General features: G+C 36.5%; 1 protein-coding gene across 3 annotated transcripts in view; it reads right to left on the bottom strand.

The window, feature by feature from the left end:
* Positions 1 to 216: 216 nt before the first annotated feature.
* CUNH21orf91 (chromosome unknown C21orf91 homolog) overlaps positions 217 to 13,729 on the bottom strand; it is a 29,194-nt gene continuing 15,681 nt past the window's right edge. Inside the window, exons 2-4 of one of the 3 annotated variants that reach the window (XM_008072837.2) lie at positions 4,011 to 4,547; positions 2,927 to 2,989; positions 217 to 1,338 (exon numbers count right to left, since the gene is read on the bottom strand). In XM_008072837.2, the coding sequence (XP_008071028.1) occupies positions 1,175 to 1,338; positions 2,927 to 2,989; positions 4,011 to 4,547 (764 nt within the window). In that variant the 3' untranslated portion in view covers positions 217 to 1,174. Of the gene's footprint in view, positions 1,342 to 2,926; positions 2,990 to 4,010; positions 4,548 to 13,729 lie in introns of all 3 variants that reach the window. The other 2 variants (XM_008072836.2, XM_008072838.2) reach the window with 2 other exon arrangements.

Below are 13,729 nucleotides of genomic sequence, written 5' to 3'. Positions count from 1 at the left end.
ACATCATAGGCAACGTATAAGAACATCCTTTAAAATATGGGTTTATTTTTCTGAATTAGGAGTTTTGCTTTTCTTCTGTCAAGGAGTCTTCTCTTTCTTTCCCTTCAAATTTTAAAGTTTAGAAAAAAATACCTCACAATACTTTGAGTACTAATTTCAATGATGGTGACACACAATTTGGACAGTTTAAGTAGTCTTGAAACTTTACCCAATGTGGCATAGAAAATGCTTTTAATTTTTTCAAAGTTAGAACAATTTCAAAGTACATTTAATTTGACTTGGAAGTGAGGCTTGACTTAGTCCATCCAAATTCTAACAATCAACGTCATTAGTATGAAATGAATAATAAATGAAGTAGAAGGTTTCATTTCTACGGAGACAAGTTGACACACAAAATCTAGATTAACATTTTCTACCTGAACTTAGAACTTATTTTGTTACAAAAAAATAATATATTTTATTTACTTGAACACTTGCTTTAAAAAGCTATGAATTCCTCTTTTATAAGAGTTATTAGTAGTTAAAACAACTCAACAAGTCAATTTCTACTCCAAAATACATTTATCTTTGGAAAGCAAGATAACAGTTGTACAAACAGTATATTAAGAGAACAATGCAGTGACCTGAAATATGGGTGAACACATTCACACACGAAAGTGTAAATATACAGAGTCATTCAAATACATACTTATAAAGAGAATGACAAAGTACCTAAAATAGCATTTTTATATATAAAAATTTCATATTAAAATATTGCTCATAATAAATAAGAGGTGATATTATGAATTCCACTTCCCTCTTAAAAACTATCTTTAGTTGTTAAGACTAAGGAGTTTGTTAATCTGCTGTTGGCTTGAAAGGTGAATTACATTAAAATGTTTAATAAAATGACACTGCAACAGTAATATTTAAGTAGTCACATGTGATAAAAGTTAGGGAAGGGCATTTAGTACTTAGGGAAAAAAATTCCCAAAATGGACCAAAATGATTAACCCTAGAAGACTAGAGTATCATGATCTACCTTATTTGACAAAGATGTTGAATACTGCCTTAGGCTTTGCCAATTTAATGACCATTAAAAAAATGAACTATAACGTTCTTCAAACTTCTACAAAGTTTGCATGCCTTGCAGACCAATAAAGGGTAGGGCACACAAAGTAAGTGTAAGTTTAGCTCAGTTGTTTATGGGTAGGTGTGACTTCATTCCTGCTCGCCCCACTTGCAGACATGGCAATTTGGAATAGTTCTTGAGAAGCTGTTCGATGGCCACATGGCGGACATGAAGCTCGGAAGCCAAAGAATCTTTTTCTTGCACTTGATGTGTTAACTCTTCAAAAACTTCTGAAAGTTAAAAATTTCACTTTTTAGTACACAGAAAGTGAATACTTACATTTGTACTATGCTAACTGAAACAAATGCACTGAGTAAATTTTCACAACGAAATTGATTTGACACCAAGGAAATGGTTGTGTTACTCACATAGTCTATCAGTTCGGACCACCATAGGAAGTCTGAATTTTACCCAGCCAACTGGACTATCACATCCCTATTCTCCATCAAGTCAAAAGCAACGACTACAGCGATGCACAAGAAACAGTGGTTGCCGCTACAGTGGAGCCACTTTTCTCATTAGAGTCTATAAACAGTTCAATTAATATTTGATATGACTTATGGATAAGAAGTGCCCATTAGTATTTCGGTCTAGAAACCTGTCTAAGATGCTTTAGAATCAGACGACCGGGATTTTTGAATTCTTGCTCTGATTCTTATGAGTCTCAAGCAAGTAACTTATATTTTCTGTTTTAGTTTCCTCTTATGTATGACATTGATAATATTAGTAAACACTTTACAGGGTTACTATAAGAATTAAATGAGATCATACTTAAAAAGTACACAGAGTAAGTACTTGCTAAGTTTAAGTTGCAATTACTATTATTACTTATTATTTATACTATTCTAAGAGGCTGTGCAGTCAAGAAAGACTTTGGGGCCTGAATCCTTGATCTGCTACTGACTGGATGCAGGATCTTTGTAAGCAACTTAATGTCTCTTGAGTAGCAGTTTCCTCATTTAAATGGGAATTAACTGTAAAGAAAGAAAATGAAGCTGGGCTCGGTGGCTCAGCCTGTAATCCCGCGCCTTTGGGAGGCTGAGGTGAGTGAATTGCCTGAGCCCGCGGGTTCAAGACCCGCCTGGGTAGCGAGATCTCATCTCTACAATAAATCAAAAAAATCAGCCGGGCGTGGTAGCACATGCCTGTAATTCTGGCTACTTGGAAGGCTGAGGTGGAAGGATCGCCGGAGCCCAGCAGGTAGAGGCTGCGGTGGCCGGGAGCGGCCACTGCACTCCAGTCTGGGCGACAGAGTGAGACTCCAACTCAAAAAAACAAAAGAAAGAAAATGAGACAACTAGAGAATTTAAGTATTAACGGTTAGTGGTTGCATTATACTTGATGATGCTAAAGAATTACTAGTTTTTTTTTAAGGTGTAAAAAATAAGGTTGTGATTGTTTTTATGTTTCGTTTGTTTGTTTTTTGAGTTGAAGTCTCACTCTGTCACCCAGGCTGGAGTGCAGTGGTACGCTCACGGCCACCACAGCTTCAGCCCACTGGGCTCAGGCTATCCTTCCAAGTAGCTGGAACTACAGGAACGCACCAGCATTTCTGGCTAACTTTTTGATTTATTGTAGAGATGAGGTTTTGCCAAATTACCCAGGCTGGTCTTGAACCCTTGGACTCAGGCAATCTAGCCCCGGCCTCCCAAAGTGCTGGATTACAGGAATGAGTTGGGATTCTGAAAACCCCAACAGGTTCAAATATCTCATTTTCAAATTGAAATACAGATGAAGCCCATGGTACCCCATCATTAATGATTTTCTGCATCAAAATTTTCACATGCTAAAAGGCAGTGGAAGACTGATTCTTACCCTGGATTTGCTGTTGCAGCTTTGCATTCAGTTGCTCTACCTCACCAAGAGTCATCAAATTCACTGAAACATGAAAATATATTAACTGTCACCAAAACAACCTGGGAAAAGAAGCTGCTTACATCATTAGCACAATATTCCATTTTTAAAAATTTGCAATTATCTGACAAAATATAACATTCAGCAGCTCTCTAAGATTCATCTACTAGTGGTTTTAGTGTGGGGCAGAAGATTTCAAATTCTGACCACAAGTCACAGTCAAAAACATATTTTGGGTCACTGTTGGTATACTATCACCTTCCATTCCACGTGAAATTACCAAAAAATACTTAGCAGTAGGTCCAATGAATTGGGACATCTCCCACACTGTTTCAGTTTTCAAAAAGTGTTAGTTCCTATTCACTAAGTTGACTTTGATTAAGCTTATACAGTTTATGACCTGCAGTTTGAAAAATCAATTTGTCTATCTTATTATACAACCTTAGATGATTCACATGCAGAATCGAGAAGTTGTGTAAAAACATACCAGAGGTTCCTTCTGGCTCTAAAATCACTTGACTGCAAGTCAATTAAAATTACCTCAGCTTTTGAGTTGTTGTGAAATAAATGCAGACAGAATGAGTCACTTTTTCTAGCATTAAAATAAGTGCACATTATTACCTTTGTCCTTTAGTAAAATGTCAGATTTTTGCTTTTAAAATACCACCCCATCAATTAGTCTTGTAGGAATTAGCAACGTGACAATGTGTATTAGCCAATGGTCAAGGCTGTACTTCTAATCCATATGAGGCCTGAATTTTTCAATTCATAGTTTGCTGATTTCATCCAGTGTAATCATTTTAAATGGCAAAACAAACACGGGACTGCTAAACTTCAATGCTTAGGACATACTCAGGAGTATTCCAGAGAATGCATAGAGAATGCTAGGACATTTCATTTTGGTTAAGGTGAACCTGTCATTTAAATACTATGTTTATCAAATCTATTACTCTACATCAAAATTCTTGACATATCACATACACATAAAAAATGTGAAAAGAAACCCAAACCACCGAACTTTTACTTTTCCCCCCACTTTACTTACATTCCTCTTTGCTGTAATGTGGATGCTGGGTCTGGACATTAGCCTCTGGACTAGAGATTGTCTCTTCTTTTTTCTGTGCCTGGTTGTGACTACGAGACCACAATACACTGCTATGACACAAAGTGGCACCTGAATCTTGTAACATAGCAAGTCCAAAGTCTGTATTTTCCCTCTGCTCCAAAATTCTTTGTGTGCAGTTTGAAATGACACCTGTACTTCCACCTATCCATTTTGCAGAATACTTTGGTACTTGGGAGTCAAACTGCGGAAGTAGTTTTTTATCTGGTTTGTGCCTGAAATTAAACAGGTGATGCTGGGTGTTCTTAGAACATTCGGAATCTGAATCCAGATCCTTATTTTGTGCATACTGTACAATCCAGTTTATCTTCTTACTTAAAATGGTTTTAACTTCTTCATAAGTACTTTTTGAAAGCTTAGATCGAGGGCAACCTTGGTTTGCAATTAAATGGTATTTTTCAAAGCAGTCTTTATGGCCTCGTAATGATCTGGTGTGCAAGAGATTAGATTTTGGTACCCCTATAGAAAAAAAAAAAAAAACAACCAAAGTCTTGAGAAAATTTTGTTTTCTACAGGTCACCTTAAGAATATAAAAATCTTAGTAAATTTCAGAGTCCCTGACAGTTTGTAAATTCGAGGAAAAATGCTAAAGAATATCTGTATTTAAAAAAAAGAGTATCAGTATTAATAGAAAACATGGCCTAATAATTTCTGCTTCAATTTAACCATACATTCAGTAATAGTAAATTGTTATGAATAGCAAATCCTTTCTACAAACTTAATTATTCAATTTTAATCTTGGTCCAGAGACATATTATTGCACACAACATGAAAAAATACTACTAAACCCAGAAATTTACCTTTATGGATTCTTGGCCTTTACATTACAGTGTTTTCCTCACTATCCCCTAAAGCACACACTTGAAAAATTTCTATTATAAGGTTCAATGACAGAACTCGAGTTTTTTCTCCAGCAAAAACACAGTAAATTATGTTGTGAAATTATTAGTTATGGTTTTATTGGAGAAAGATAAACCAGAACCAGAAAAATACATACTGATAAAAGCCCTGAAAAGTCAATGATTTATGTTTTGTTTATATTTTTGTTTTTAAAAATGGAAGCATCTAACATTTTTCATATTTCCATTTTATACATACTAAAACTTCATCAAAGTAATTTTAAATTCTAGAAATAACAGATTACATACAATTATTTACCCTCTCCCTTGAGGCTGGAGTGTAGTGGCACAATCACAGCTCACTGCAACTTCGACCTCCTGGGCCCAGGCAATCCTTCTACCTCAGCCTCCCAAAGTCCTGGGATTACAGGTGTGAACCACCATGCCCAGCCTAATTATTTTTCCTATAGCAATAAACTCAATCTGCCAAGATACAAGAGCCAGTATAATTCCTCAACTCACTATTCACTATGTATTTTAAGCAGTGGAAAAAAATTCATATTACACTTTTATATTTCCTAACTTCTCAGTAGAGCTTAAGTATGCTACCTCAATTGTTTTTTAAACTGTAGAACATTTTCAAAAATATATAATACATTTCAAAATACAGAATACATTCATACATTCAAACTCTATTATTAAAGTCAAATAGCACTGCTTTTATATTGAAGGTGAATCAGGGAAGTAGAGCTGAAAATTTAGGCCTGCCAGAACTAACTAGTCTAAATCTGCTTAGCTTTTTAAACAAAGTCAGTCAGGTATTAGGTTAAAAAATTTTTTTTAGCTGATTCAACAGAAAAAAATACATTCTTCATTTAACCTTTGCTTTAAAAATTGAAATCAGCAACTTTAACAAGCTCTGGCTAATAGTAAGATAATGAAGTACCTGTACCTTAATGGTGTGAAATTCAGTATTAATGTACTTGGTAATATTAATTGTTCACCCCCCCCCAAAAAGCCATAGCATCAGTCAATGGTGGGACTTGGCAAGATCACCAAAATCAAGTGTTAAATCGATTATCAATTCCTTCAAAAGTTACTATAAGCTATGTGAGCATATTTCTAGAACACCAATATTGTAAACATATGTGAACAACTGTTCTCATGAGTTAAACTCAAATATCTAAGCCTTGTTTCTTCCACTAAGCACAAAGTTTGTTTGAAACAAACACAATGTCTCACTCTGTCACTCAGACTGGGGTGCAGTGGCGCATTCATGGCTCACGGCAGTCTCGGCCTCTTGGGCTCAGGTGATCCTTCCACCTCAGCCTCTCAAGCAACTGGGACTACAGGTGTGTGCCATCACGCCTGGATAATTTTTTATTTTTTGTAGTGGAGATCGCACTATGCTGCTTAGGCTGGTCTCGAACTCCTGGGCTCAAGCAATCCTCCTGCCTCAGCCTCCCAAAGTGCTGGGATTATACGCCTGAGTCACCTTGCGCAGCCTTCACATACATGTATCATTTTGCTACTTGTACTGCAACTGTGCATATGTATATATTTCGACCAGCTATTGTCTGATTGGGTCAAATTTTCACCAATATTAGGATACTTAAATGTGAATCTCAAAGGTTCACATGATTAACAGACCATCTTCAAGGCTGGGTAAATTAACATAAAAGAAGTTCATAAGCCTTCCTTATTAAAACAAAAATATCAAAAGCTTCATTACATGTTTTCATCATAAATAAGACAAAAAGATAGTTACCACAAGTTATATGCCAAATAAAAAGTTTCATTCTGCTGATTGATTCCAATACATACTTTCCTGGAGAACACAGGGAGGCAGAGAGAACTTGCAACCTGCTTACTTTACTAACTGAAAAATTTATTCAAGAGCTTCCCTATTCTCTACAAACTCTTTGAGGTATTCTTGCCAAAAGATGGCTAGCTAGTCCCTCAAAAGAGTAAATAGTCTCCTTCTCAGTCTACTGCCACAGCTCTGATAAACGTAGCAATGATACAGCTAAATCTGAATACACTAAATTTTAAGTTTCTCCTTCAATTTGTATGAAAGGAAATACTTTACCATATAAAAAAGTTCTAAACTAGGCTAGAGAAAGTAGTTAACATTTACTGTTAAATTTTGTGGATTTTTTAGTACTTATAAAGAAACCTCAGAAGCTGTACTGAACCAAGATAAAAAAATTATATAAAACAATGAATTTCCTAATGTACTCTAACATTTCAACAATAGGTCAATATAATAGATATTCAAAAAATGTGAAATTTTAAAGTTAAATATCTTTTAATACAATGTTTCTTCTACATGATTCCTTCTCCAGAAATAATTTTTTAATCTTTACTTAAATCCCCAAATCAACAATAGGAATCAAGATAAGCACAAGATTATATGCATAAGTAATCTGCTGAGATAAACAGCAGATCACAGAACTTACAACACTCAATTTACTGTGAAAATACATCAATGCAAAGTAAATTTCAATTTCAGACATTCAGGTAAAAAATACCCTATAAAAGACATTTAAAAAGTGTCATGGGCAAGAAGAGTTCTGAATACATATCTAGTATAGCCTTCCACTGGACATTTCCACCAAAATGTCCTTATGGGCTCCTCAGACTCCCCTTGACTACCCAAACTCCTTTCCCTCACTCTCATCACTCAAGTCACAAACCCTTTTTTCTTCACTGAATCAGCTCAAGGAAGAAACCTGAGTGCCCTTCTTGAAAGCGCCTCACCCCCCTCCCCCCAGTCCCAGATGTTTTGCTGTCCATCTTCTTTTTTTTTTTTTGAGTTGGAGTCTCACTCGGTCACCCAGACAGGAGTGCAGTGGCTGCTCCTGGCCACCGCGGCCTCAACCTGCTGGGCTCCGGCGATCCTTCCGCCTCAGCCTTCTGAGTAGCCGGAACTACAGGCGCGCGCGCTACCACACTCAGCTGATTTCTTGATGTATTGTAGAGATGAGGTCTCGCTGCCCAGGCGGGTCTCGAACCAGCGGGCTTAGGCAATCCACTCACCTCAGCCTCCCAAAGGCGCGGGGTTATAGGCTGAGCCACCGAGCTCGGCTTGCTGTCCATCTCAATAGATCTCTTTTCTCCCACAAAATCTGGCACCTACAACATCTTAAATATTTCTGCTTTACTCCGGTATCACTCCCACTACAAATGTGGGTTGTCATCATCACCACCATCAACACCACCTTCTGTCTCATTTTCTCAAAGAAGTCTTCTCTAACCAATACATCTGGGTTAGTTACTACACCAGATTTTTCAATTGCTTCTTTGCTACTGGTATCTCCTGATGGAATCTAAGTTTGGTGAAAAAGGTCATATATCAGAAAAGTAAAGACTCCATAAAAGGAATCTTACTCATACATCTTCAGTGTTATAATGCCCGGCACATAGTAGGTACTCAAGAAAAAATAGTTAAATGCACAGATAAATTAAAACTACATTAAAAACAAAAACAAACCAGTTATCATCCAAGATCTACTGCAATGCAGTTTTGCCTATCCTAGCAAGGGAATCAGGATGTGAAGTTCTGTCAGGCTGCTCAGAGGATAATTAAAGGCATCTTTCAGTGAATACTCCTATATTTGGTGTAACAGGCTGTTAGTTTAAGAAACTGATAATGGCACTGATACAGAAACGGCTTTCCTGTGGCATCATTCAATCAGCCAAGGAAGATAATAAATTTCTACTCAGTTATTTTTTTTAAATAGACATTTACATACAGTAAATATATAAGAAGGCTGTTTGATATAAACTGTACCATCTAGATCTGTACCTCCACTTTCTTTAGCTAAACTTTTAAAACCTGATTGAGTGTTTTAAAATTCCATTTGAGATATTTTTACAAATATACTTTATAATATCCCTTACAGTACCTGATCTCAAACCAGACAAAGTGAGGACAAAAGGCCTAAACTTTAACTGTATAATGTACACTCGTATACCTAATCCTGAATTGTACCCACACATCGTTAAAAAAGAAAAAACCACTTACAATAGCAGAGAAAAGAAAAAAATTATACACTGACTTCACACATCTGAAAAAATTACTTTTTAAAACAAAAAAGAATGAATAGACCACTAAATTTGTATCACACTATGCATGTCATTTTATAAAATCTTGAAGTGTTTATGTTTTTTCCACCTCATCAGTTCAAATTAATATAGGAGGAACAACCATTGTTATTATCAGAGATCTCAGTGAGTTTCCTAACCGACTTTTCAGTTTTTTTTTCTTTTTTTGAGTTGGAGTCTCACTCTGTCGCCCAGACTGGAGTGCAGTGGCCGCTCCTGGCCACCACAGCCTCAACCTGCTGGGTTCCAGTGATCCTTCCCCCTCAGCCTTCCAAGTAGCTGGAATTATAGGCACGCTACCACACCCGGCTAATTTTTTTATTTATTGTAGAGATGAGGTCTCACCAAGTTGCCCAGGTGGGTCTTGAACCCAAGGGGTCAGGCGATCCACTCACCTCAGCCTCCCAAGGCGCGGGATTACAGGCTGAGCCACCAAGCCCTGCTGACTTTTCAGTTTTAATTGCATTTATAAGTGTAAACAGCTCTGAGAATTAATTTGTGTCCTAAGTAGTTTTTGAAAGGGAATGAATCTAAATGCAATGAAATGAGTTTATATTTTTGAGAAGCCAAGTTATAAGAATTTCTATACCAGTTCAACAAAGATTGCACTATAATTTCCTTGCTAATAAAAATTCTGAAGGCCAATGTAACTGACATCACATTATGAAGTCTTTAAAACATTCTTCAAGGATGTCCATGTCACTTGTTTTGTCATAAAGTCATTATTATTAGAGAATCAAGACCTTAACTGACAACAATTGTTAATTTTATTTTGAGTTTTTTTTTTGTTGTTGTTAATTTTATTTAATTTTTAAGTATGAGTTTCTTCTGGACAGAGGCTGTTCAAAAATTTATACATATTCTATAAATAGTGGCATTTAAAAAAGTTAAGCTGTCCCTATCCAACAGTTTTCTTTTTATTTTCTCTTTTCCCACTTTTATCCCTGACTACTTCTACCATTCTGCAGTATGTTGAAAACCCTCCCACTAATCCATCTGGCATGCTATCCCTACTTCTATTCTTTAACTTCCTCTTTAAGAAAAATCAATTTGCTTTTGAGCTGGATTAAAAAAATGTGGTACATATATACAATGGAATATTATGCAGCCATAAAGAAAGACAAACATATGGACTTTGCAGCAACTTGGATGGATTTAAAGTTGATCATACTCAGTGATCTATCACAGAAACAAAGAACAGAGTACCGTATGTTCTCACTCATAAGCAGACCTTGAACAATTATCATAATACTATAAGAAAGGGATTGGCAGTAATGGAAACTGCCGGGGGACAGAGGGGCACACCTCATCAACAAGGGTACCTGTATAATCACCGTTTGTATACTTAACACTGAATTGTACCCCACATCTTTAAAATAAAAAATTGTAAAAAAAAAAGATCAATTTGCTTTAAGAAAACTTGATTAAGCCTATAAAAGAGCAAAAGCTTCTCAAAATAGAAGTGTATCTCTAGATACCACTGTTCCTCTTCAAAAAAAAAGAGGGTATTTCGATAATCATATTAAATCTGCCTAAGTTTTTTTTTTCCTAACAAAGATACTCCAAATGGCACTAAAAAGTCATAAGTACCACGATACTAAAAAAAAGTTTGACTGCATGTCTCATTATCCTCTTGGAGAAAACCTTAGTTATGAGTTGGTGGTAGAACATAAGCTAAACAATTTTTTCCTGAGGACTTACCAGCTGGTCCTGTCAAACTGCACTGTTCCAGCTGTTTACTGTGATGCTGTGTGGTTTTATACTTCATGCATTCTTCATTCATACCACCTGACTGCATTATGTACACTTAGTTGCTGCCATTAGACTTCCTTTTGATTCTAATTATACATTTCATTTCCAAGTCGAAGGAATGGCTTTATATAATTTGGTGCTCCATAGGGAGAGCAAATCTACTATAACCAGTAGTTGGATGTACAGTTGTAATACACACGCATCACATCAGTAGGAGACTAGAAAGCACTAAGAGCTCAAGCACTCAACTTTTACTCTAAATTTAGAGCAGAATTAGGGAACTGGCAGTATGGGTTTTCCCATTTGTAGGTTTGTGTGTTCTTTACACACAAACCTACAAATGGGAAAAATGTTTAAAAAAAGACAAGGATAATTAAGTTATGATTTAAGTTCCAGGCTGTTATTGTTAACATGTTATGAAAACTTTTTTTTTTCTCTTTTGTTTTTTTGGAGTCAGAGTCTCACTCTGTTGCTCAGGCTGGAGTGCAGTGGCCGCTCCTGGGCACTGCAGCCTCGACCTGCTGGGCTCCGGCGATCCTTCAACCTCAGCCTGCCAAGTAGCTGGAACTACAGAGGCGCGCTGTAATTTTTTGATTTATTGTAGAGATGAGGTCTCACCAAGTTGCCGAGGCGGGTCTCGATCCCGCAGGCTCAAGTAATCCACTCACCTCGGCCTCCCAAAGTGCTGGGATTACAGACTGAGCCACCAAGGCTGGCCTAGTTTTTGATTTATTATAGAGACAGGTCTCATCAAGTTGCCCGGGCGGGTCTTGAACCCTCAGGCTCAGGCAATGCTCTTGCCTTGGCCTCCCAAAGTGTTGGGATCACAGGCTGAGCCACCAAGCCCTGCTGTTGTGAAAAACTTTAAGCATACTGCCTTCAAACATGATAAACATTTGCATAACGATTCATGCAGTATTGCTTTGAAATGTTTTCCATGGAGGATTATATTTTGCTTAGCTTAAATAATTTTCCACAATTTAAGGTATTTTTCTTTTTGTGATGATCTTATCTTGATTGCTAAGGAGAAAAAGTACCTGCATATGTATGTGATACCCATATTAAGTAATAATAATCTAGTGCTTCTTTAAGCAGGTGTTAACCATAAAAATGGGAAAATGGTCAATTCTGTCTTATAAGAAAGATGGAAAGGGTTAAAACGTTACTTCTTTGTTTCTGAGGAGTGGATAACCATATCTGATAAAAGGAATAAAGGAAAAGCCCTAAAAGGAGAGGTGGCATACCCAGACTGAAGGCTGGAACCATACTGCAGACAAGTTTTGTTTAGCATACAAATGTGAGAAAATTAGAAACACATACAGTTTTCAATTTCCTGGTTCTCTTGCATGAACCTTGCAGGCCCTAAAGTCATGAAAGGTCACCTGTACTATACTGAGTCTATGAACTGACATGCATCTCAATTGCTGCTTTAACACACCATTTAACTAGAATACTATGCATGTGATGAACAAGCAGAAGCCAAGTCGTGATTCAAGAAGAGCTATTATGTCTATTGCTAATCACTGCCACTTGGTGGGAGGATGCTTGGATTGCCTATTCTGTCAGGAAACTAAGGTAGAAGATTAGACCAAAGTTGGGAAGGAAGGATGAGAAACTGAAGTATCTACTTCCTTCCTAAACCCACAATAGGATAGGCTTCTACCTTGTGGAAGTGTTTATCAGTTGTCCTACGTGCCTTACAGAATATGGAGATAAAGACTGCCTAACTCCTTTCCCCTCATGCCTTTAGCTAACTCAGGAACCACTTAAATGACTAAATACAGTCTGCCATGTTCAAGTACCCAACATACTGTTTAAGAATAAAAGGTCTTATAGTTGCTTATTTCTGCGTTGGTAGCAGATAGAATTACTGGCAACCAAACAAAGGCAATACACAGATGGGTTCAGCAACCTGCTTTCCCACATTCTGAGAAATTTCTGCCCTAAAGACAGATATATTAACAAGTGGTCTTTAGACAGATTTCAGCTGAGAGATGTTTATGCCATTTTAAAGTTTTTGTGCGTCTAAGAGAAGAATTAAGCAGTCAAAGCAGCTTAATCTAACAAATAAATTTCTTTCTTTTTTTTTTAGAAAGCAGGATTGAGAGGACAGAAAAGCCCCCACAGTGGGAAGGGACCTGCAGGAGTTGCCCACAAAAAAATTTCAAGGACAAATTTCAGTGAGCTAAGAGTTCAGAGAGATAATGTTAAAAGATAAACCTCAACCTCAACCAAGAAAAGTCATAGTAGAACAGAGCTCTTTTATTGATAAGATATATACACTGCAAATGACTTGCCAAAAAAGAAAACCTCTCAGTGAATTCTAGTTTTTCATTCTAACATTTGGAAAGTTGGGGAAACACACCTACATAACAACTGTTTACTGCTAAAAGGGTACCAAAAAAAGCAACCCACACTCAATTCTACTCCCTAATTTAGTTACCTGCCTTTTAACAGCAATGCCCAATAGCACTTTCTATGACAACGGACAGGTTCTATATCTGAGCTATCTAATATGGTAGCTACAAGTGACTATTGAGCATTTGAAATGCAGCTAGTATGACTGAAGATCTAAAGTTTTAACTTAATTGTAATTAATTCTGATTTAAATGAACACACTAAGGTTAGGCTACTGAATTGGACTGGGCAGCTTGTCCACAGCTGACTAAGCAAAAGGACACTTGGAAAGAGAACATGGATAGAACCAAGCATCAATCCTTTTGAAACCTTGCTAACGTATTAATATGGGATATTAAGCTCACGGTAGCACAATATAAAGAGTTAAATTTGTTTTTATAATACATTATAATTTAATTTAAACTATAAACTTTAAACTATATTTAAAGTTTATTTAAACTATAAAATTTAAACTATAATTTTTAAGTTGGTGCAACCAATTAAAGTTACATTATAAAGTTTAAAGCCAAGAATCCAATTGACCCA

Source organism: Carlito syrichta, unplaced genomic scaffold (genome assembly GCF_000164805.1).
Source record: "Carlito syrichta isolate Samal-C Ts95f unplaced genomic scaffold, Tarsius_syrichta-2.0.1 Scaffold315466, whole genome shotgun sequence".
NCBI classification, from domain to species: Eukaryota; Metazoa; Chordata; class Mammalia; order Primates; family Tarsiidae; genus Carlito; species Carlito syrichta.
This window is presented reverse-complemented; position numbering and strand designations above follow the sequence as displayed.